The 27,007-nt window shown below is 43.8% G+C and overlaps 1 protein-coding gene across 1 annotated transcript in view; it reads left to right on the forward strand.

Moving 5' to 3' along the window:
• Positions 1-9,750, forward strand: part of LOC121845718 (asc-type amino acid transporter 1-like) — a 61,826-nt gene extending 52,076 nt beyond the window's left edge. The window contains 7 exon segments of the mRNA XM_042317558.1: positions 1,157-1,260; positions 3,927-4,023; positions 5,019-5,168; positions 6,985-7,080; positions 7,082-7,108; positions 7,110-7,167; positions 9,613-9,750. Of these exon segments, the coding sequence (XP_042173492.1) occupies positions 1,157-1,260; positions 3,927-4,023; positions 5,019-5,168; positions 6,985-7,080; positions 7,082-7,108; positions 7,110-7,167; positions 9,613-9,719 (639 nt within the window). The 3' untranslated portion in view covers positions 9,720-9,750.
• Positions 9,751-27,007: the final 17,257 nt, after the last annotated feature.

Genomic DNA, 27,007 nt, shown 5'->3' on the forward strand with positions numbered 1-27,007 from the left:
GACTAAGCATGCAACCCGAGGGGCCCCTGTGTTGAGGATCAGCGTGGCAGATGTGTTGTTGCCCACCTTCACCACCTGGGTGCGGCCCGTAAGGAAGTCCAGGATCCAGTTGCAGAGGGAGGTGTTTAATCCCAGGGTCTGAGCTTTGAGGGCACTATGGTGTTGAATGCTGAGCTGTCGTCAGTGAACAGCATTCTCACGTAGGTGTTCCTTTTTGTCCAGGTGGAAAAGAGTAGTGTTTTATTACATGGAACTAATGGGGATCCATAATAAACCCCAGGAAGAGTAGCTGCTGCCTTGGCAGGAACTAATGGGGATCCATAATAAACCCCAGGAAGAGTAGCTGCTGCCTTGGCAGGAACTAATGGGGATCCATAATAAACCCCAGGAAGAGTAGCTGCTGCCTTGGCAACAGGAACTAATGGGGATCCATAATAAACCCCAGGAAGAGTAGCTGCTGCCTTGGCAACAGGAACTAATGGGGATCCATAATAAACCCCAGGAAGAGTAGCTGCTGCTTGGCAGGAACTAATGGGGATCCATAATAAACCCCAGGAAGAGTAGCTGCTGCCTGCAGGAACTAATGGGGATCCATAATAAACCCCAGGAAGAGTAGCTGCTGCCTTGGCAACAGGAACTAATGGGGATCCATAATAAACCCCAGGAAGAGTAGCTGCTGCCTTGCAGGAACTAATGGGGATCCATAATAAACCCCAGGAAGTGTAGCTGCTGCTTTCTGTGGTTTTGCAACAGGAACTAATGGGGATCCATAATAAACCCCAGGAAGAGTAGCTGCTGCCTTGGCAGGAACTAATGGGGATCCATAATAATCCCCAGGAAGAGTAGCTGCTGCCTTGGCAACAGGAACTAATGGGGATCCATAATAAACCCCAGGAAGAGTAGCTGCTGCCTTGGCAGGAACTAATGGGGATCCATAATAAACCCCAGGAAGAGTAGCTGCTGCCTTGGCAACAGGAACTAATGGGGATCCATAATAAACCCCAGGGAGAGTATCTGCTGCCTCTGTAAAAGCTAATGAGGATCCATAATAAACAAATAAATATGGTTATTTAACAGTTAACTTTCTGTGGTTGTTGTTTTTTTGTTTGTTTGTTTTTTAAAGGTTGTTTAATGATTGTTGAATGGTTTTCTACAGACATTTGGTGAGAAGTTGCTGGGCGTATTCTCCTGGGTGATGCCCATCTCTGTAGCTCTGTCTACATTCGGAGGAATCAACGGCTATCTCTTCACTTCATCCAGGTACTAATAGTCTCATAATATAGTCAGTGGTTCTCAACCTCTCCTCAGGGGACAGCCCCAATATAGTCAGCGGTTCTCAACCTCTCCTCAGGGGACAGCCCCAATATAGTCAGTGGTTCTCAACCTCTCCTCAGGGGACAGCCCCAATATAGTCAGTGGTTCTCAACCTCTCCTCAGGGGACCACCCCAATATAGTCAGCGGTTCTCAATCTCTCCTCAGGGGACAGCCCCAATATAGTCAGTGGTTCTCAACCTCTCCTCAGGGGACAGCCCCAATATAGTCAGTGGTTCTCAACCTCTCCTCAGGGGACACCCCAATATAGTCAGTGGTTCTCAACCTCTCCTCAGGGGACCACCCCAATATAGTCAGTGGTTCTCAACCTCTCCTCAGGGGACCGCCCCAATATAGTCAGCGGTTCTCAACCTCTCCTCAGGGGACCACCCCAATATAGTCAGCGGTTCTCAACCTCTCCTCAGGGGACAGCCCCAATATAGTCAGCGGTTCTCAACCTCTCCTAGTCAGGGGACCAGGGGACAGCCCCAATATAGTCAGCGGTTCTCAACCTCTCCTTGGGGGACCACCCCAATATAGTCAGCGGTTCTCAACCTCTCCTCAGGGGACAGCCCCAATATAGTCAGCGGTTCTCAACCTCTCCTCAGGGGACAGCCCCAATATAGTCAGCGGTTCTCAACCTCTCCTCAGGGGACAGCCCCAATATAGTCAGCGGTTCTCAACCTCTCCTCGGGGGACCACCCCAATATAGTCAGCGGTTCTCAACCTCTCCTCAGGGGACAGCCCCAATATAGTCAGCGGTTCTCAACCTCTCCTCAGGGGACAGCCCCAATATAGTCAGCGGTTCTCAACCTCTCCTCAGGGACGCCCCAATATAGTCAGCGGTTCTCAACCTCTCCTCGGGGGGGACCACCCCAATATAGTCAGCGATTCTCAACCTCTCCTCGCCCCAATATAGTCAGCGGTTCTCAACCTCTCCTCGCCCCAATATAGTCAGTGGTTCTCAACCTCTCCTCGGGGGACGACCCCAATATAGTCAGTGGTTCTCAACCTCTCCTCGGGGGACCGCCCCAATATAGTCAGCGGTTCTCAACCCTCTCCTCGGGGGACCACCCCAGGAAACGGCCCTTGTTATTGTCCTGTAACCAATAGAGTTGATTCAACTTATCAAGGACTTGCTGATGCTCTAGTTCTGGAATAGATTAAAACACATGGAACAACGCAGACACTGTAACCCAAAGCAATATCCAGTCCACTTCATTCATAACCCAAAGCAATATCCAGTCCACTTCATTTATAACCTAAAACAATATCCAGTCCACTTCATTTATAACCTAAAACAATATCCAGTCCACTTCATTTATAACCTAAAACAATATCCAGTCCACTTCATTTATAACCTAAAACATTATACAGTCCACTTCATTTATAACCTAAACAATATCCAGTCCACTTCATTTATAACCTAAAACAATATCCAGTCCACTTCATTTATAACCTAAAACAATATCCAGTCCACTTACTTTATAACCCAAAGCAATATCCAGTCCACTTCATTTATAACCTAAAACAATATCCAGTCCACTTCATTTATAACCTAAAACAATATCCAGTCCACTTCATTTATAACCTAAAACATTATACAGTCCACTTCATTTATAACCTAAAACAATATCCAGTCCACTTCTGTGGTGTAGCTCTGCAGGAACCCAACCCACAACCCCAGTGTTGTTGCTGGCATCACTCTCCAACCCTGGTGTTGCTGGCATCACTCTCCAACCCTGGTGTTGCTGGCATCACTCTCCAACCCTGGTGTTGCTGGCATCACTCTCCAACCCTGGTGTTGCTGGCATCACTCTCCAACCCTGGTGTTGCTGGCATCACTCTCCAACCCTGGTGTTGCTGGCATCACTCTCCAACCCTGGTGTTGCTGGCATCACTCTCCAACCCTGGTGTTGCTGGCACCACTCTCCAACCCTGGTGTTGCTGGCATCACTCTCAAACCCTGGTGTTGCTGGCATCACTCTCCAACCCTGGTGTTGCTGGCATCACTCTCCAACACACAACCCTGGTGTTGCTGGCATCACTCTCCAACCCTGGTGTTGCTGGCATCGCTCTCCAACCCACAACCCTGTTGTTGCTGGCATCACTCTCCAACCCACAACCCTGGTGTTGCTGGCATCACTCTCCAACCCACAACCCTGGTGTTGCTGGAATCACTCTCCAACCCTGGTGTTGCTGGCATCACTCTCCAACCCTGGTGTTGCTGGCATCACTCTCCAACCCTGGTGTTGCTGGCATCACTCTCCAACCCCAACCCTGGTGTTGCTGGCATCACTCTCCAACCCTGGTGTTGCTGGAATCACCCCAACCCTGGTGTTGCTGGCATCACTCTCCAACCCACAACCCTGGTGTTGCTGGCATCGCTCTCCAACCCACAACCCTGGTGTTGCTGGCATCACTCTCCAACCCTGGTGTTGCTGGCATCACTCTCCAACCCTGGTGTTGCTGGCATCACTCTCCAACCCTGGTGTTGCTGGAATCACTCTCCAACCCTGGTGTTGCTGGCATCACTCTCCAACCCTGTTGTTGCTGGCATCACTCTCCAACCAACTGCATACACACCTAACACTGTGGTCCTTTTTCTCCCCAGGTTGTGTTTCTCTGGAGCCAGAGAGGGTCACCTGCCTTACCTGTTGGCCATGATCCACCTGAAGAACTGCACCCCTATTCCTGCTCTGCTAGTCTGTGTAAGTTACTGCACCCCTATTCCCACTCTGCTAGTCTGTGTAAATTACTACAACCCTATTCCCGCTCTGCTAGTCTGTGTAAGTTACTGCGCCCCTATTCCTGCATTTGCCCACAGTTCCTATAGCCCCAAACCCCAGGGCTGTGTTAGTTCCTATAGCCCCAAACCCCAGGGCTGTACTGTTCCTATAGCTCCAAACCCCAGGGCTGTGTTAGTTCCTATAGCCCCAACCCCCAGGACTGTACTAGTTCCTATAGCCCCAAACCCCAGGGCTGTATTAGTTCCTATAGCCCCAAACCCCAGGGCTGTGTTAGTTCCTATAGCCCCAAACCCCAGGGCTGTACTAGTTCCTATAGCCCCAAACCCCAGGGCTGTAGTTCCTATCTAGTTCCTATAGCCCCAAACCCCAGGGCTGTGTTAGTTCCTAAGCCCCAAACCCCAGGGCTGTGTTAGTTCCTATAGCCCCAAACCCCAGGGCTGTGTTAGTTCCTATAGCCCCAAACCCCAGGGCTGTGTTAGTTCCTATAGCCCCAAACCCCAGGGCTGTGTTAGTTCCTATAGCCCCAAACCCCAGGGCTGTGTTAGTTCCTATAGCCCCAAACCCCAGGGCTGTGTTAGTTCCTATAGCCCCAAACCCCAGGGCTGTGTTAGTTCCTATAGCCCCAAACCCCAGGGCTGTGTTAGTTCCTATAGTTCCTATAGCCCCAAACCCCCAGGGCTGTGTTAGTTAGCCCCAAACCCCCTATAGCCCCAAACCCCAGGGATGTTAGTTCCTATAGCCCCAAACCCCAGGGGCTGTGTTAGTTCCTATAGCCCCAAACCCCAGGGCTGTACTAGTTCCTATAGCCCCAAACCCCAGAGCTGTGTTAGTTCCTATAGCCCCAAACCCCAGGGCTGTGTTAGTTCCTATAGCCCCATACCCCAGGGCTGTGTTATATAGCTTTGTGTATAATGTCTATGTTCATTGACCTCTGCTTCCCTCCTCCTCCTCCACAGTGCGGAGCCACCATTGTGATCCTGTGTATCGGAGAGACTCACAACCTGATCAACTATGTGTCGTTTATTAACTTCCTGTCCTATGGAGTGACCATCGCTGGCCTGCTGTACTATCGCTGGAAGAGACCCAACCTGCTACGACCCATCAAGGTACAGCAGGCCTATATCTGCTGCTACTCTATCTGCTGCTACTATATCTGCTGCTACTATATCTGCTGCTATATCTACTGCTACTATATCTGCTGCTACTATATCTACTATATCTGCTGCTACTATATTTGCTACTATATCTGCTGCTAATATATCTGCTGCTACTATATCTGCTGCTATATCTGCTGCTATATCTGCTGATATCTGCTGCTACTATATCTGCTGCTACTATATCTACTATATCTGCTGCTACTATATCTGCTGCTACTATATCTACTATATCTGCTGCTACTATATCTGCTACTATATCTGCTACTATATCTGCTACTATATCTGCTACTATATCTGCTGCTACTATATCTGCTGCTACTATATCTGCTGCTACTATATCTGCTGCTACTATATCTGCTACTATATCTGCTGCTACTATATCTGCTACTATATCTGCTACTATATCTGATGCTACTATATCTGCTGCTACTATATCTGCTGCTACTATATCTGCTGCTACTATATCTGCTGCTATATCTACTGCTACTATATCTGGTGCTACTATATCTGGTGCTACTATATCTGATGCTACTATATCTGGTGCTATTATATCTGATGCTACTATATCTGGTGCTACTATATCTGATGCTACTATATCTGGTGCTACTATATCTGGTGCTATTATATCTGATGCTACTATATCTGGTGCTACTATATCTGGTGCTACTATATCTACTACTACTATATCTGGTGCTACTATATCTGATGCTACTATATCTGCTGCTACTATATCTGGTGCTACTATATCTGGTGCTACTATATCTGCTACTATATCTGCTGCTATATCTCTGCTACTATATCTGATGCTACTATATCTGGTGCTATTATATCTGATGCTACTATATCTAGTGCTACTATATCTGATGCTACTATATCTGGTGCTACTATATCTGGTGCTATTATATCTGATGCTACTATATCTGGTGCTACTATATCTGGTGCTACTATATCTGCTACTACTATATCTGATGCTACTATATCTGCTACTATATCTGCTGATACTATATTTGCTGCTACTATATCTGCTGGTACTGTTTCTGCTGCTACTATATCTGGTGGTACTATATCTGCTACTATATCTGGTGCTACTATATCTGATGCTACTATATCTTGTGCTACTATATCTGATGCTACTATATCTGATGCTACTATATCTGGTGCTACTATATCTGATGCTACTATATCTGGTGTTACTATATCTGATGCTACTCTATCTGGTGGTACTATATCTGGTGGTAGTATATCTACTATATCTGGGAACTATTTACTAGTGCACACCTTAACCAGGAAATGAACTGTCAGTCTATTACTGATGGGAAACCAGGAAATGAACTGTCATTCTATTACTGATGGGAAACCAGGAAATGAACTGTCATTCTATTACTGATGGGAAACCAGGAAATTAACTGTCAGTCTATTACTGATGGGCAACCAGGAAATGAACTGTCATTCTATTACTGATGGGAAACCAGGAAATGAACTGTCAGTCTATTACTGATGGGAAACCAGGAAATGAACTGTCAGTCTATTACTGATGGGAAACCAGGAAATGAACTGTCATTCTATTACTGATGGGAAACCAGGAAATTAACTGTCAGTCTATTACTGATGGGCAACCAGGAAATGAACTGTCATTCTATTACTTCCTTCCTTCCTCTCCCTCCTCCCTCTCCCCCATCCTTCCCATCCTCCCTCTTCTCTCCCCCTCCCTCTATTCTCTCCTCATTCCCCTTCTCTCCTCTCCCTCCTCCCGCTCTCCCTTCAGGTGAGTGTGTTGGTCCCTATCAGTTACCTGGTGTTCTGGGCGGTGCTGCTGGGGTTCAGCCTGTACTCCGAGCCTGTGGTGTGTGGCATGGGGATATATCATCATGCTCACCGGGGTACCCGTCTACTTACTATATCGGAGTCCACTGGAAGAACAAGCCCAGATGTGTCTACAGGGTCGTGGGTGAGTGACTCCTACACTCCTTGTATTGCAAGTCCATGTAGGTCATTCACCAGACGCTCTTAGTCAGAGCAACTTACAGTCAACTAAGTTAGGTATGCTGCTGTAAGGCAGAATGACATGCTGCCATCTCTGTATCGACACTGATAAGGCAGAATGACATGCTGCCGTCTCTGTATCGACACTGATAAGGCAGAATGACATGCTGCTGTCTCCATATCGACACTGATAAGGCAGAATGACATGCTGCTGTCTCTGTATCGACACTGATAAGGCAGAATGACATGCTGCTGTCTCTGTATCAACACTGATAAGGCAGAATGACATGCTGCTGTCTCCTCTATAGACACTGATAAGGCAGAATGACATGCTGCCTCTCCCTGATCGACACTGATAAGGCAGAATGACATGCTGCTGTCTCCATAGACACTGATAAGGCAGAATGACATGCTGCTATTCTCTCCTCATTATCCACTGATAAGGCAGAATGACATGCTGCTGTCCTTCACTGATAAGGCAGAATGACATGCTGCTGTCTCAGCCTGTATCGAGCACTGATAAGGCAGAATGACATGCTGCTGTCTCCGTATCGACACTGATAAGGCAGAATGACATGCTGCTGTCTCGTGATCGACACTGATAAGGCAGAATGACATGCTGCGCTCTTAGTCATAAGGCAGAATTACAGTGTCTAAGTTAGGTATCGACACTGATAAGGCAGAATGACATGCTGCCTGTCTCCTGTATCGACACTGATAAGGCAGAATGACATGCTGCCGTCTCTGTATCGACACTGATAAGGCAGAATGACATGCTGCTGTCTCCATATCGACACTGATAAGGCAGAATGACATGCTGCCGTCTCTGTATCGACACTGATAAGGCAGAATGACATGCTGCCGTCTCCGTATCGACACTGATAAGGCAGAATGACATGCTGCAGTCTCTATATCGACACTGATAAGGCAGAATGACATGCTGCTGTCTCTGTATCGACACTGATAAGGCAGAATGACATGCTGCCGTCTCCATATAGACACTGATAAGGCAGAATGACATGCTGCTGTCTCCTGTATCGACACTGATAAGGCAGAATGACATGCTGCTGTCTCCTATCGACACTGATAAGGCAGAATGACATGCGTCTCCTGTATCGACACTGATAAGGCAGAATGACATGCTGCTGTCTCCGTATCGACACTGATAAGGCAGAATGACATGACACTGATAAGGCAGAATGACATGCTGCTGTCTCGTATCGACACTGATAAGGCAGAATGACATGCTGCTGTCTCCGTATCGACACTGATAAGGCAGAATGACATGCTGCTGTCTCCGTATCGACACTGATAAGGCAGAATGACATGCTGCTGACGACTGATAAGGCAGAATGACATGCTGCTGTCTCGTATCGACACTGATAAGGCAGAATGACATCGACACTGATAAGGCAGAATGACATGCTGCTGTCTCTGTATCGACACTGATAAGGCAGAATGACATGCTGCCGTCTCTGTATCGACACTGATAAGGCAGAATGACATGCTGCTGTCTCCGTATCGACACTGATAAGGCAGAATGACATGCTGCTGTCGACACTGATAAGGCAGAATCGACACTGATAAGGCAGAATGACATGCTGCTGTCTCTGTATCGACACTGATAAGGCAGAATGACATGCTGATAAGGTCTCTGTGTCTCGACACTGATAAGGCAGAATGACATGCTGCTGTCTCCTGTATCGACACTGATAAGGCAGAATGACATGCTGCTGTCTCCGTATCGACACTGATAAGGCAGAATGGCATCGACACTGATAAGGCAGAATGATGTCTGCTCGACACTCGTATCGACACTGATAAGGCTGACATAAGTATCGACACTGATAACAGAATGACATGCTGCTGTCTCTGTATCGACACTGATAAGGCAGAATGACATGCTGCTGTCTCTGTATCGACACTGATAAGGCAGAATGACATGCTGCTGTCTCCGTATCGACACTGATAAGGCAGAATGACATGCTGCCGTCTCCGTATCGACACTGATAAGGCAGAATGACATGCTGCTGTCTCCGTATCGACACTGATAAGGCAGAATGACATGCTGCTGTCTCTGTATCGACACTGATAAGGCAGAATGACATGCTGCCGTCTCTGTATCGACACTGATAAGGCAGAATGACATGCTGCCGTCTCTGTATCGACACTGATAAGGCAGAATGACATGCTGCCGTCTCTGTATCGACACTGATAAGGCAGAATGACATGCTGCCGTCTGCAGGATATGCGTCTTACAACAGAATTACATTTTAGTCATGAAGTTGTCATCTACCACTAGAGGGCAGTACAAGCCTGCTTTTCACCCAAACTCTCTCATGTTGAGTCAAGTGTTGAAGTCAGGGACTTTACTGTATATATCTCTGACCCCACTGCCTGTCTGTTCCAGAGTGTGTGACCTACGTGGGTCAGAAGCTGTGTTTCGTGGTGTTCCCCCAAGAAGACCTGTCAGAGATCACCCCCTCACAGCCTCCGATAAACACATCGACTGACTGAGCAGGCCCCCCTCACAGCCTCGGATAAACACATTGACTGAGCCTCGGATGAACACAATGACTGAATCCCCCCTCACAGCCTCGGATAAACACATCGACTGAACGACTGACACATGGCCCCCCCTCACAGCCTCGGGTAAACACATCGACTGAACGATCCCCCCCTCACAGCCTCGGATAAACACAATGACTGAATGACCCCCCCTCACAGCCTCGGATAAACACATTGATAAACTGAACGAGGCCCCCCCTCACAGCCTCGGATAAACACATCGACTGAACGACTGAACGAGCAGGCCCCCCTCACAGCCTCGGATAAACACATGACTGAACGAGCCCCCTCACAGCCTCGGATAAACACAATGACTGAATGAGCCAGAGCCCCCCTCACAGCCTCGGATAAACACAACAACTGAACAAGCCCCTTCTCAGCCTCGGATAAACACAATGACTGAACGAGCCCCCCCCCCTCACAGCCTCGGATAAACACAACTACTGAATGAGCCCCCCTCACAGCCTCGGATAAACACAACTACTGAATGAGCCCCCCCCTCACAGCCTCGGATAAACACAACGACTGAACACCTCTCTCCCTCTGTCCATCTAACAGGGGCTGAGATGCCAGAACGGCCTGATCCGCCCGCCTACCAGGGACTTTTTAAACCTCTTTCTGTTCGTTGCCTTCTCCTCCCTGAATGCATCCCAAATGGCACCCTATTCCCTTTATAGTGCTCTACTTTTGACCAAAGCACCTTGGGCCCTGGTGTAAAGTAGTGCACTACATAGGGAATAGAGTACTAGTTGGGCCACACAAGGCTCTCTCCTTAACAGTAAAGAGAGAGTTTCCATCCTGGTACTTCTGAGAGGCTGCCTCAGGCTCTTCCATCCTGGTACTTCTGAGAGGCTGCCTCAGGCTCTTCCATCCTGGTACTTCTGAGAGGCTGCCTCAGGCTGTGTTTAGTGGGAGGGGCATCAGGATTGTGTTTAGTGGGAGGCATCAGGATCAGTAAAAGTTGTATTGGTCGATACCCCTCCCCTTCTCTTCACTAGACAACCAATGCCAAGACACCGTACTCAAGGAACTTTTGTTTTCTGAGATATTTGTTTTCTTTTTTTTAGTAGTATTTGTTTTTGAAATGAGTCTAAACTTTGTCCATTTTATTGTGCCTTACAAGTGGGATTAATTTGAATGTTTTTAATGTTTTGTTTCTTTGATGCGGCCTATTGATTTTGTGGTGATATTAAGTTTAAACGGTGTACTACTCCCTGAGGTACAGTAGTATTTGCAGTGGTTTTCCTTTGGCTGCACTTCCCACTACTTCCTATGACTTCCTGTTTTCCCTGTAGGGACTTCTAGAGTTTGGTGTTAATGAGATACGGTCTGACCTGTAGTAACCTCTAGAGTTTGGTGTTAATGAGATACGGTCTGACCTGTAGTAACTTCTAGAGTTTGGTGTTGATGAGATACGGTCTGACCTGAGATACGGTCTGACCTGTAGTAACCTCTAGAGTTTGGTGTTGATGAGATACGGTCTGACCTGAGATACAGTCTGACCTGTAGTAACCTCTAGAGTTTGGTGTTGATGAGATACGGTCTGACCTGTAGTAACCTCTAGAGTTTGGTGTTAATGAGATACGGTCTGACCTGTAGTAACCTCTAGAGTTTGGTGTTGATGAGATACGGTCTGACCTGTAGTAACCTCTAGAGTTTGGTGGTGATGAGATACGGTCTGACCTGTAGTAACTTCTAGAGTTTGGTGTTGATGAGATACGGTCTGACCTGTAGTAACCTCTAGAGTTTGGTGTTAATGAGATACGGTCTGACCTGTAGTAACTTCTAGAGTTTGGTGGTGATGAGATACGGTCTGACCTGAGATACGGTCTGACCTGTAGTAACTTCTAGAGTTTGGTGTTGATGAGATACGGTCTGACCTGTAGTAACTTCTAGAGTTTGGTGTTAATGAGATACGGTCTGACCTGTAGTAACCTCTAGAGTTTGGTGTTAACGGGTTACCCCAATGCATCCCAAATGGCACCCTATTCCCTTGATGGTGCACTACTTGTGTGCACTACGTAGGGAATAGGGTGCCATCGTTGACACCACCATGGTCTCTCTCTATCTCTTCCTAGAAGACGGATGCTTCAGTTAAGCCCTAAGGCATTCAGCAGGTGAAAGGTTCCAAACTGAACCCAGCAGCACCTAGCACTCAACTTGCTTCAATCGACTTGCTTCAACGGGGCAATTTAAGGTGTTAAGTTAACTGCCTTTTTTTTAATACCAGACGCCAAGTACATGGAGTCAAACATACTTTGACATTGACGCACAAGTACAAAGTCCACAACTAGTGAATCTCCTGAAAAGAGAGAGGAGATTGAAAACTATTGAATCTCCTGAAAAGACAGAGAGGAGATTGAAAACTATTGAATCTCCTGAAAGAGAGAGAGGAGATTGAAAACTATTGAATCTCCTGAAAAGAGAGAGAGGAGATTGAAAACTATTGAATCTCCTGAAAAGACAGAGAGGAGATTGAAAACTATTGAATCTCCTGAAAAGAGAGAGAGGAGATTGAAAACTATTGAATCTCCTGAAAAGACAGAGAGGAGATTGAAAACTATTGAATCTCCTGAAAAGAGAGAGGAGATTGAAAACTATTGAATCTCCTGAAAAGAGAGAGAGGAGATTGAAAACTATTGAATCTCCTGAAAAGACAGAGAGGAGATTGAAAACTATTGAATCTCCTGAAAAGAGAGAGAGGAGATTGAAAACTATTGAATCTCCTGAAAAGAGAGAGAGGAGATTGAAAACTATTGAAAACTCTCTGGAACTAATTTTAGTCTATGCAAACAGTGTTTGGGATTCCAGACTAGAGGAGCCCCTCAAATGGCATCATATTCCCTACGTAGTGCACTACTTTAGACCAGGGTCTATAGGGTAGTAGTGCACTACTTTAGACCAGGGTCTATAGGGTAGTAGTGCACTACTTTAGACCAGGGTCTATAGGGTAGTAGTGCACTACTTTAGACCAGGGTGCATACAGCTCAGCTCAAAAGCAGTGCACTACATAGGGAATAGGGTACCGTTAGGAACGAAGCCTAGGAATGCTCATGTTGTTTATTGCCTTTTTATAGCCTAGATAGTGAGGACTGAGGTTTTGCACTAGAATCTCTCTGCGGGGTTTTTAATGCAGAGGGGTAAGTAACTACGCCACTAATATCAACGGATGCTTCCTGCCCATCTGCCTATAAACAGCACTGCCAATCATTATGAAATGATGAGTCCACCGAGTTAATTCACTAATTCCCAGACAGTACTTTCAGAATGGGATCTACTTCCTCATCTAATTCACTGTGTCCCAGACAGTACTTTCAGAATGGGATCCACTTCCTCATCTAATTCACTGTGTCCCAGACAGTACTTTCAGAATGGGATCCACTTCCTCATCTAATTCACTGTGTCCCAGACAGTACTTTCAGAATGGGATCCACTTCCTCATCTAATTCACTGTGTCCCAGACAGTACTTTCAGAATGGGATCCACTTCTCATCTAATTCACTGTGTCCCAGACAGTACTTTCGTAATGGGGGATCCACTTCCTCATCTAATTCACTGTGTCCCAGACAGTACTTTCAGAATGGGATCCACTTCCTCATCTAATTCACTGTGTCCCAGACAGTACTTTCAGAATGGATCCACTTCCTCATCTAATTCACTGTGTCCCAGACAGTACTTTCAGAATGGGGGATCCACTTCATAATCTAATTCACTGTGTCCTAGACAGTACTTTCAGAATGGGATCTACTTCCTCATCTAATTCACTGTGTCCCAGACAGTACTTTCAGAATGGATCCACTTCCTCATCTAATTCACTGTGTCCCAGACAGTACTTTCAGAATGGATCCACTTCCTCATCTAATTCACTGTGTCCCAGACAGTACTTTCAGAATGGATCCACTTCCTCATCTAATTCATGGTGTCCCAGACAGTACTTTCAGAATGGGATCCACTTCTCATCTAATTCACTGTGTCCCAGACAGTACTGTCTGAATGGCTCCACTTCTCATCTGTGGGAATAACTAGCTATACTGTTACAGATGTGACAGACCATGCATGTGTTTTAAAGGTCTGACACAGAGCCATACTTAGACCCAGGCTAAATATATGGTGTCTGGTTCTACAAATGCTGTCTATTTCTGGTCTCACAGACAGTCACTGGTGTCTGGTTCTACAAATCACTGTCTATTTCTGGTCCTCACAGACAGTCACTGTGGGTCCCTAGACAGTCTCTCTCCTCTACAGATTCACTGTGTGTCCCAGACAGTACACTGAATGGGTTCCTCAGAAGTCCTCCTCCTCTACAGACAGTCACTGTGGGTTCCTAGTCCCTCGTTCCTCTACAGACAGTCACTGTGTGTCCCTAGTCCCTCGTTCCACTACAGACAGTCACTGTGTGTCCCTAGTCCCTCCTCCTCTACAGACATTCACTGTGTGTCCCTAGTCCCTCCTCCTCTACAGACAGTCACTGTGTGTCCCTAGTCCCTCCTCCTCTACAGACATTCACTGTGTGTCCCTAGTCCCTCCTCCTCCACAGACAGTCACTGTGTGTCCCTAGTCCCTCTTTCCTCTGACAGAGTCCCTCCTCCTCCACAGACAGTCACAGTCACCAGTCAGTCCCTAGTCCCTCCTCCCACAGACAGTCACTATGTGTCCCTAGTCCCCTCCTCCACAGACAGTCACTATGTGTCCCTAGTCCCTCCTCCTCCACAGACAGTCACTATGTGTGTGTCCCCCTAGTCACCCTAGTCCTCCTCCTACAGACAGTCACTATGTGTCCCTAGTCCCTCCTCCTCACAGACAGTCACTATGTGTCCCTAGTCCCTCCTCCTCTACAGACAGTCACTATGTGTCCCTAGTCCCTCCTCCTCCACAGACAGTCACTGTGTGTCCCTAGTCCCTCCTCCTCTACAGACAGTCACTGTGTGTCCTAGTCCCTCCTCCTCCACAGACAGTCACTCTACAGACAGTCACTGTGTGTCCCTAGTCCCTCCTCCTCTACAGACAGTCACTGTGGGTTCCTAGTCCCTCGTTCCTCTACAGACAGTCACTGTGTGTCCCTAGTCCCTCGTTCCACTACAGACAGTCACTGTGTGTCCCTAGTCCCTCCTCCTCTACAGACATTCACTGTGTGTCCCTAGTCCCTCCTCCTCTACAGACAGTCACTATGTGTCCCTAGTTCCTCGTTCCTCTGCATTCCTCTGCATACTGTGTAGTTCACCAGGACTTCTCCTGAAAGGTCTGGGTCTGCTGTTTCACACACACTGGGTGTGTTCCAGGTGGTCTGTTTTGCAGTCATGCTGCACATCTCAGAAGATTTCAATATGTAATATTTATGAGCTGCCTGAGATGTTAAAAAAACCTCTCCAGGAACGCACCCACACCTAATACTGTAAACATGTCTGTGTGTTTTCTGCAGTTTCCTTCCTCAATGCTAATACTGTAAACATGTCTGTGTGTTTTCTGCAGTTTCCTTCCTCAATGCTAATACTGTAAACATGTCTGTCTGTTTTCTACAGTTTCCTTCCTCAATGCTAATACTGTAAACATGTACTGTGTGTTTTCTGCAGTTTCCTTCCAGCCCTACCACAGTGAGGCACGTTGTTAGCTCAACACAACAATGTAAATATTGTGTAACGTAAAAGTGTCAGGGATTCACGGTAAACATTCCTCTGACGCATTGTGATGCATGCTATACATACGTACTGTAACTAGGGTGTATTTTTGGTGTACTTTTCTGTTTTGTTATATAATATGAAATGTATGAGGATAACAATAATAGCTTATTAAATATAATTCTGAGGAACAAAAGTGACAATTTATATTTTCTACATTTTTTGTGTTTGTTTATGTGTGCATAGAGGTATCTCTACTATCATCAGTGGTATCTCTACTATCATCAGTGGTATCTCTACTATCATCAGTGGTAGGTATCTCTACTATCATTCAGTGGTATCTCTACTATCATCAGTGGTATCTCTACTATCATCAGTGGTATCTCTACTATCATCAGTGGTATCTCCACTAACATCAGTGGTATCTCTACTGTCATCAGTGGTATCTCTGCTATCATCAGTGGTATCTCTACTATCATCAGTGGTAGGTATCTCTACTATCATCAGTGGTATCTCTACTATCAGCAGTGGTATCTCTACTATCATCAGTGGTATCTCTACTATTATCAGTGGTATCTCTACTGTCATCAGTGGTATCTCTACTATCATCAGTGGTATCTCCCCTATCATCAGTGGTATCTCTACTATCATCAGTGGTATCTCTACTATCATCAGTGGTATCTCTACTATCATCAGTGGTAGGTATCTCTACTATCATCAGTGGTATCTCTACTATCAGCAGTGGTATCTCTACTATCATCAGTGGTATCTCTACTATTATCAGTGGTATCTCTACTGTCATCAGTGGTATCTCTACTATCATCAGTGGTATCTCCCCTATCATCAGTGGTATCTCCACTATCATCAGTGGTACCTCTACTATCATCAGTGGTATCTCTACTATCATCAGTGGTACCTCTACTATCATCAGTGGTACCTCTACTATCATCAGTGGTACCACTACTATCATCAGTGGTATCTCTACTATCAGTAGGTATCTCACTATCATCAGTGGTATCTCTACTATCATCAGTGGTATCTCTACTATCATCAGTGGTATCTCTACTATCATCAGTGGTATCTCTCACTATCATCAGTGGTATCTCTACTATCATCAGTGGTATCTCTACTATCATCATCATGGTAGGTATCTCTACTATCATCAGTGGTATCTCTACTATCATCAGTGGTATCTCTACTATCATCAGTGGTATCTCTACTATCATCAGTGGTATCTCTACTATCATCAGTGGTACCTCTACTATCATCAGTGGTATCTCTACTATCATCAGTGGTATCTCTACTATCATCAGTGGTATCATCAGTGGTCTCTACTATCATCAGTGGTATCTCTACTATCATCAGTGGTATCTCTACTATCATCAGTGGTACCTCTACTATCATCAGTGGTATCTCTACTATCATCAGTGGTATCTCTACTATCATCAGTGGTATCTCTACTATCATCAGTGGTATCTCTACTATCATCAGTGGTATCTCTACTATCATCAGTGGTATCTCTACTATCATCAGTGGTATCTCTACTATCATCAGTGGTACCTCTACTATCATCAGTGGTACCTCTACTATCATCAGTGGTATCTCTACTATCATCAGTGGTATCTCTACTATCATCAGTGGTATCTCTACTATCATCAGTGGTAGGTATCTCTACTATCATCAGTGGTATCTCTACTATCATCAGTGGTATCTCTACTATCATCAGTGGTTTCTCTACTATCATCAGTGGTAGGTATCTCTACTATCATCAGTGGTACCTCTACTATCATCAGTGGTATCTCTACTATCATCAGTGGTATCTCCACTAACATCAGTGGTAGATACCTCTACTACCATCAGTGGTACCTCTACTATCATCAGTGGTAGGTATCTCTACTATCATCAGTGGTATCTCTACTATCATCAGTGGTATCTCTACTATCATCAGTGGTAGGTATCTCTACTATCATCAGTGGTATCTCTACTATCATCAGTGGTATCTCTACTATCATCAGTGGTATCTCTACTATCATCAGTGGTATCTCTACTATCATCAGTGGTATCTCTACTATCATCAGTGGTATACCTCTACTATCATCAGTGGTATCTCTACTATCATCAGTGGTATCTCTACTATCATCAGTGGTATCTCTACTATCATCAGTGGTACCTCTACTATCATCAGTGGTACCTCTACTATCATCAGTGGTATCTCCACTAACATCAGTGGTATCTATACTATCATCAGTGGTACCTCTACTATCATCAGTGGTATCTACTATCATCAGTGGTATCTCTACTATCATCAGTGGTATCTCTACTATCATCAGTGGTATCTCTACTATCATCAGTGGTATCTCTACTATCATCAGTGGTATCTCTACTATCATCAGTGGTATCTCTACTATCATCAGTGGTACCTCTACTATCATCAGTGGTACCTCTACTATCATCAGTGGTATCTCTACTATCATCAGTGGTATCTCTACTATCATCAGTGGTAGGTATCTCTACTATCATCAGTGGTACCTCTACTATCATCAGTGGTATCTCTACTATCATCAGTGGTATCTCTACTATCATCAGTGGTATCTCTACTATCATCAGTGGTACCTCTACTATCATCAGTGGTATCTCTACTATCATCAGTGGTATCTCTACTATCATCAGTGGTACCTCTACTATCATCAGTGGTACCTCTACTATCATCAGTGGTATCTCTACTATCATCAGTGGTATCTCTACTATCATCAGTGGTATCTCTACTATCATCAGTGGTACCTCTACTATCATCAGTGGTATCTCTACTATCATCAGTGGTAGGTACATCTACTATCATCAGTGGTATCTCTACTATCATCAGTGGTATCTCTACTATCATCAGTGGTATCTCTACTATCATCAGTGGTATCTCTACTATCATCAGTGGTATCTCTACTATCATCAGTGGTATCTCTACTATCATCAGTGGTACCTCTACTATCATCAGTGGTATCTCTACTATCATCAGTGGTAGGTATCTCTACTATCATCAGTGGTACCTCTACTATCATCAGTGGTATCTCTACTATCATCAGTGGTATCTCTACTATCATCAGTGGTATCTCTACTATCATCAGTGGTACCTCTACTATCATCAGTGGTATCTCTACTATCATCAGTGGTACCTCTACTATCATCAGTGGTACCTCTACTATCATCAGTGGTATCTCTACTATCATCAGTGGTACCACTACTATCATCAGGGGTATCTCTACTATCATCAGTGGTACCTCTACTATCATCAGTGGCATCTCTACTATCATCAGTGGTATCTCTACTATCATCAGTGGTATCTCCACTAACATCAGTGGTAGATACCTCTACTACCATCAGTGGTACCTCTACTACCATCAGTGGTACCTACTATCATCAGTGGTATCTACTATCTACTATCATCAGTGGTACCTCTACTATCATCAGTGGTATCTCTACTATCATCAGTGGTATCTCTACTATCATCAGTGGTATCTCTACTATCATCAGTGGTAGGTATCTCTACTATCATCAGTGGTATCTCCACTATCATCAGTGGTACCTCTACTATCATCAGTGGTAGGTATCTATACTATCATCAGTGGTAGGTATCTCTACTATCATCAGTGGTATCTCTACTATCATCAGTGGTATCTCTACTATCATCAGTGGTACCTCTACTATCATCAGTGGTATCTCTACTATCATCAGTGGTACCTCTACTATCATCAGTGGTATCTCTACTATCATCAGTGGTATCTCTACTATCATCAGTGGTATACCTCTACTATCATCAGTGGTAGGTATCTCTACTATCATCAGTGGTATCTCTACTATCATCAGTGGTATCTCTACTATCATCAGTGGTACCTCTACTATCATCAGTGGTATCTCTACTATCATCAGTGGTATCTCTACTATCATCAGTGGTACCTCTACTATCGTCAGTGGTATCTCTACTATCATCAGTGGTATCTCTACTATCATCAGTGGTATCTCTACTATCATCAGTGGTACCTCTACTATCATCAGTGGTATCTCTACTATCATCAGTGGTAGGTATCTCTATTATCATCAGTGGTACCTCCACTATCATCAGTGGCATCTCTACTATCATCAGTGGTATCTCTACTATCATCAGTGGTACCACTACTATCATCAGGGGTATCTCTACTATCATCAGTGGTACCTCTACTATCATCAGTGGTACCTCTACTATCATCAGTGGTATCTCTACTATCATCAGTGGTAGGTATCTCTACTATCATCAGTGGTACCTCTACTATCATCAGTGGTATCTCTACTATCATCAGTGGTATCTCCACTAACATCAGTGGTAGATACCTCTACTACCATCAGTGGTACCTCTACTATCATCACTGGTACCTCTACTATCATCAGTGGTAGGTATCTATACTATCATAAGTGGTATCTCTACTATCATCAGTGGTATCTCTACTATCATCAGTGGTAGATACCTCTACTATCATTAGTGCTACCTCTACTATCATCAGTGGTATCTCTACTACCATCAGTGGTACCTCTACTATCATCAGTGGTAGATACCTCTACTATCATCAGTGGTACCTCTACTATCATCAGTGGTAGATACCTCTACTATCATCAGTGGTAGATACCTCTACTATCATCAGTGGTATCTCTACTATCATCAGTGGTACCTCTACTATCATCAGTGGTATCTCTACTATCATCAGTGGTATCTCAACTATCATCAGGGGTACCTCTACTATCGTCAGTGGTATCTCTACTATCATTAGTGGTATCTCTATATCATCAGTGGTACCTCTACTATTATCAGTGGTATCTCTACGATCATCAGTGGTACCTCTACTATCATCAGTGGTACCTCTACTATCATCAGTGGTAGATACCTCTACTATCATCAGTGGTAGATACCTCTACTATCATCAGTGGTATCTCTACTATCATCAGTGGAATCTCTACTATCATCAGTGGTAGATACCTCTATTATCATCAGTGGTATCTCTATTATCATCAGTGGTACCTCTACTATCATCAGTGGTATCTCTACTATCGTCAGTGGTATCTCTACTATCATCAGTGGTATCTCTACTATCATCAGTGGTACCTCTACTATCATAAGTGGTATCTCTACTATCATCAGTGGTATCTCTACTATCATCAGTGGTAGATACCTCTACTATCATCAGTGGTATCTCAACTATCATCAGGGGTACCTCTCTCACTATCACTATCAGTAGTGGTATCTCTACTATCATCAGTGGTATCTCTACTATCATCAGTGGTATCTCTACTATCATCAGTGGTACCTCTACTATCATCAGTGGTATCTCTACTATCATCAGTGGTACCTCTACTATCATCAGTGGTATATCTACTATCATCAGTGGTATCTCTACTATCATCAGTGGTATCTCTACTATCATCAGTGGTATCTCTACTATCATCTGTGTTATCTCTACTATCATCAGTGTTATCTCTACTATCATTAGTGGCATCTCTATTATCATCAGTGGTACCTCTACTATCATCAGTGGTACCTCTACAATCATCAGTGGTACCTCTACTATCATCAGTGGTACCTCTACTATCATCAGTGGTACCTCTACTATCATCAGTGGTATCTCTACTATCATCAGTGGTACCTCTACTATCATCCGTGTTATCTCTACTATCATCAGTGTTATCTCTACTATCATTAGTGGCATCTCTATTATCATCAGTGGTACCTCTACTATCATCAGTGGTATCTCTACTATCAGCGGTGGTAGGTATCTCTATCATCATCACTGGTACCTCTACTATCATCAGTGGTAGGTATCTCTATTATCATCAGTGGTATCTCTACTATCATCAGTGGTACCTCTACTATCATCAGTGGTATCTCTACTATCATCAGTGGTATCTCTACTATCATCAGTGGTACCTCTAATATCATCAGTGGTACCTCTACTATCATCAGTGGTAGGTATCTCTACTATCATCAGTGGTATCTCTACTATCATCAGTGGTACCTCTAATATCATCAGTGGTACCTCTACTATCATCAGTGGTAGGTATCTCTACTATCCTCAGTGGTATCTCTACTATCATCAGTGGTAGATACCTCTATTATCATCAGTGGTATCTCTGCTATCATCAGTGTTATCTCCACTATCATCACTGGTACCTCTACTATCATCAGTGGTAGGTATCTATACTATCATCAGTGGTATCTCTACTGTCATCAGTGGTACCTCTACTATCATCAGTGGTAGGTATCTATACTATCATCAGTGGTATCTCTACTGTCATCAGTGGTATCTCTACTATCATCAGTGGTAGGTACCTCTACTATCATCAGTGGTATCTCCACTATCATCACTGGTACCTCTACTATCATCAGTGGTAGGTATCTATACTATCATAAGTGGTAGGTATCTCTGCTATCATCAGTGGTATCTCTACTATCATCAGTGGTACCTCTACTATCATCAGTGCTACCTCTACTATCATCAGTGGTATCTCTACTACCATCAGTGGTACCTCTACTATCATCAGTGGTAGATACCTCTACTATCATCAGTGGTAGATACCTCTACTATCATCAGTGGTAGATACCTCTACTATCATTAGTGGTATCTCTATATCATCAGTGGTACCTCTACTATCATCAGTGTTATCTTTACTATCATCCGTGTTATCTCTACTATCATCAGTGGTACCTCTACTATCATCAGTGGTATCTCTACTATCATCAGTGGTACCTCTACTATCATCAGTGGTATCTCTACTATCATCAGTGGTACCTCTACTATCATCAGTGGTATCTCTACTATCATCAGTGGTATCTCTATTATCATCAGTGGTACCTCTACTATCATCAGTGGTACCTCTACTATCAGCAGTGGTAGGTATCTCTATCATCATCACTGGTACCTCTACTATCATCAGTGGTAGGTATCTCTATTATCATCAGTGGTATCTCCCCTATCATCAGTGGTACCTCTACTATCATCAGTGGTATCTCTACTATCATCAGTGGTACCTCTACTATCATCAGTGGTATCTCTACTATCATCAGTGGTATCTCTATTATCATCAGTGGTACCTCTACTATCATCAGTGGTACCTCTACTATCAGCAGTGGTAGGTATCTCTATCATCATCAGTGGTACCTCTACTATCATCAGTGGTATATCTCTATTATCACTGGTACCTCTATTATCATCAGTGGTTGGTATCTATACTATCATCAGTGGTATCTCTACTATCATCAGTGGTATCTCTATTATCATCAGTGGTATCTCTACTATCATCAGTGGTATCTCTACTATCATCAGTGGTAGGTATCTCTACTATCATCAGTGGTATCTCTATTATCATCAGTGGTATCTCTACTATTATCAGTGGTATCTCTATTATCATCAGTGGTATCTCTATTATCATCAGTGGTAGGTATCTCTACTATCATCAGTGGTACCTCTACTATCATCAGTGGTACCTCTACTATCATCAGTGGTATCTCTACTATCATCAGTGGTATCTCTACTATCATCAGTGGTATCATCAGTGGTACCTCTACTATCATCAGTGGTATCTCTACTATCATCAGTGGTACCTCTACTATCATCAGTGGTATCTCTACTATCATCAGTGGTACCTCTACTATCATCAGTGGTAGGTATCTCTACTATCATCAGTGGTATCTCTACTATCATCAGTGGTAGATACCTCTATTATCATCAGTGGTATCTCTGCTATCATCAGTGGTATCTCCACTATCATCACTGGTACCTCTACTATCATCAGTGGTTGGTATCTATACTATCATCAGTGGTATCTCTACTATCATCAGTGGTACCTCTACTATCATCAGTGGTGGTATCTCTACTATCATCAGTGGTATCTCTACTGGCATCAGTGGTATCTCTACTATCATCAGTGGTGGTATCTCTACTATCATCAGTGGTATCTCACTATCATCAGTGGTACCTCTACTATCATCAGTGGTAGGTATCTATACTATCATAAGTGGTAGGTATCTCTACTATCATCAGTGGTATCTCTACTATCATCAGTGGTACCTCTACTATCATCAGTGCTACCTCTACTATCATCAGTGGTATCTCTACTATCATCAGTGGTACCTCTACTATCATCAGTGGTAGTACCTCTACTATCATCAGTGGTAGATATCTCTACTATCATCAGTGGTAGATACCTCTACTATCATCAGTGGTATCTCTACTATCATCAGTGGTACCTCTACTATCATCAGTGTTATCTTTACTATCATCGTGTTATCTCTACTATCATCAGTGGTATCTCTACTATCATCAGTGGTATCTCTACTATCATCAGTGGTACCTCTACTATCATCAGTGGTATCTCTACTATCATCAGTGGTACCTCTACTATCATCAGTGGTATCTCTACTATCATCAGTGGTATCTCTATTATCATCAGTGGTACCTCTACTATCATCAGTGGTACCTCTACTATCAGCAGTGGTAGGTATCTCTATCATCATCACTGGTATCTCTCCTATCATCAGTGGAATCTCTACTATCATCAGTGGTATCTCTACTATCATCAGTGGTACCTCTACTATCATCAGTGGTATCTCTACTATCATCAGTGGTACCTCTACTATCATCAGTGGTATCTCTACTATCATCAGTGGTATCTCCACTAACATCAGTGGTAGATACCTCTACTACCATCAGTGGTACCTCTACTATCATCAGTGGTAGGTATCTCTACTATCATCAGTGGTACCTCTACTATCATCAGTGGTATCTCTACTATCATCATTGGTAGGTACATCTACTATCATTAGTGGTATCTCTACTATCATCAGTGGTAGGTATCTCCACTATCATTAGTGGTATCTCTACTATCATCAGTGGAATCTCTACTATCATCAGTGGTATCTCTACTATCATCAGTGGTAGATACCTCGACTATCATCAGTGGTATCTACTATCATCAGTGGTACCTCTACTATCATCAGTGGTAGATCTCTACTATCATCAGTGGTATCTCTGCTATCATCAGTGGTATCTCCACTATCATCAGTGGTACCTCTATTATCATCTGGTACTACTATCATCAGTGGTATCTCTACTATCATCAGTGGTATCTCTACTATCATCAGTGGTATCTCTACTATCATCAGTGGTATCTCTACTATCATCAGTGGTGGTATCTCTACTATCATCAGTGGTATCTCTATTATCATCAGTGGTATCTCTACTATTATCAGTGGTATCTCTATTATCATCAGTGGTATCTCTATTATCATCAGTGGTAGGTATCTCTACTATCATCAGTGGTACCTCAACTATCATCAGTGGTATCTCTACTATCATCAGTGGTATCTCTACTATCATCAGTGGTACCTCTACTATCATCAGTGGTATCTCTACTATCATCAGTGGTATCTCTACTATCATCAGTGGTATCTCTACTATCATCAGTGGTATCTCTACTATCATCAGTGGTATCTCTACTATCATCAGTGGTATCTCTACTATCATCAGTGGTATCTCTACTATCATCAGTGGTATCTCTACTATCATCAGTGGTATCTCTACTATCATCAGTGGTATCTCTACTATCATCAGTGGTACCTCTACTATCATCAGTGGTATCTCTACTATCATCAGTGGTATCTCTACTATCATCAGTGGTACCTCTACTATCATCAGTGGTATCTCTACTATCATCAGTGGTATCTCTACTATCATCAGTGGTACCTCTACTATCATCAGTGGTAGATACCTCTACTATCATCAGTGGTAGATACCTCTACTATCATCAGTGGTATCTCTATTATCATCAGTGGTATCTCTATTATCATCAGTGGTAGGTATCTCTACTATCATCAGTGGTACCTCAACTATCATCAGTGGTATCTCTATTATCATCAGTGGTATCTCTACTATCATCAGTGGTATCTCTACTATCATCAGTGGTATCTCTACTATCATCAGTGGTATCTCTACTATCATCAGTGGTATCTCTACTATCATCAGTGGTATCTCTACTATCATCAGTGGTACCTCTACTATCGTCAGTGGTATCTCTACTATCATCAGTGGTATCTCTACTATCATCAGTGGTATCTCTACTATCATCAGTGGTATCTCTACTATCATCAGTGGTATCTCTACTATCATCAGTGGTGGTATCTCTACTATCATCAGTGGTACCTCTACTATCATCAGTGGTATCTCTACTATCATCAGTGGTATCTCTACTATCATCAGTGGTATCTCTACTATCATCAGTGGTATCTCTACTATCATCAGTGGTATCTCTACTATCATCAGTGGTATCTCTACTATCATCAGTGGTATCTCTACTATCATCAGTGGTATCTCTACTATCATCAGTGGTATCTCTACTATCATCAGTGGTATCTCTACTATCATCAGTGGTATCTCTACTATCATCAGTGGTATCTCTACTATCATCAGTGGTATCTCTACTATCATCAGTGGTGGTATCTCTACTATCATCAGTGGTACCTCTACTATCATCAGTGGTATCTCTACTATCATCAGTGGTATCTCTACTATCATCAGTGGTACCTCTACTATCATCAGTGGTATCTCTACTATCATCAGTGGTATCTCTACTATCATCAGTGGTATCTCTACTATCATCAGTGGTATCTCTACTATCATCAGTGGTATCTCTACTATCATCAGTGGTACCTCTACTATCATCAGTGGTATCTCTACTATCATCAGTGGTATCTCCACTATCATCAGTGGTAGTACTCTCTACATCAGTGGTATCTACTATCATCAGTGGTATCTCTACTATCATCAGTGGTAGGTATCTCTACTATCATCAGTGGTATCTCTACTATCATCAGTGGTATCTCTACTATCATCAGTGGTAGATACCTCTACTATCATCAGTGCTACCTCTACTATCATCAGTGGTATCTCTACTACCATCAGTGGTACCTCTACTATCATCAGTGGTAGATACCTCTACTATCATCAGTGGTAGATACCTCTACTATCATCAGTGGTAGATACCTCTACTATCATCAGTGGTAGATACCTCTACTATCATCAGTGGTATCTCTACTATCATCAGTGGTACCTCTACTATCATCAGTGGTATCTCTACTATCATCAGTGGTATCTCTACTATCATCAGTGGTACCTCTACTATCGTCAGTGGTATCTCTACTATCATCAGTGGTATCTCTACTATCATCAGTGTTATCTTTACTATCATCCGTGGTATCTCTACTATCATCAGTGGCACCTCTACTATCATCAGTGGTACCTCTACTATCATCAGTGGTAGATACCTCTACTATCATCAGTGGTAGATACCTCTACTATCATCAGTGGTATCTCTACTATCATCAGTGGAATCTCTACTATCATCAGTGGTACCTCTACTATCATCAGTGGTATCTCTACTATCATCAGTGGTATCTCTACTATCATCAGTGGTATCTCTACTATCATCAGTGGTAGATACCTCTACTATCATCAGTGGTATCTCTACTATCATCAGTGGTACCTCTACTATCATCAGTGGTATCTCTACTATCATCAGTGGTATCTCTACTATCATCAGTGGTATCTCTAC

Source organism: Oncorhynchus tshawytscha, unplaced genomic scaffold (genome assembly GCF_018296145.1).
Source record: "Oncorhynchus tshawytscha isolate Ot180627B unplaced genomic scaffold, Otsh_v2.0 Un_contig_1806_pilon_pilon, whole genome shotgun sequence".
NCBI classification, from domain to species: Eukaryota; Metazoa; Chordata; class Actinopteri; order Salmoniformes; family Salmonidae; genus Oncorhynchus; species Oncorhynchus tshawytscha.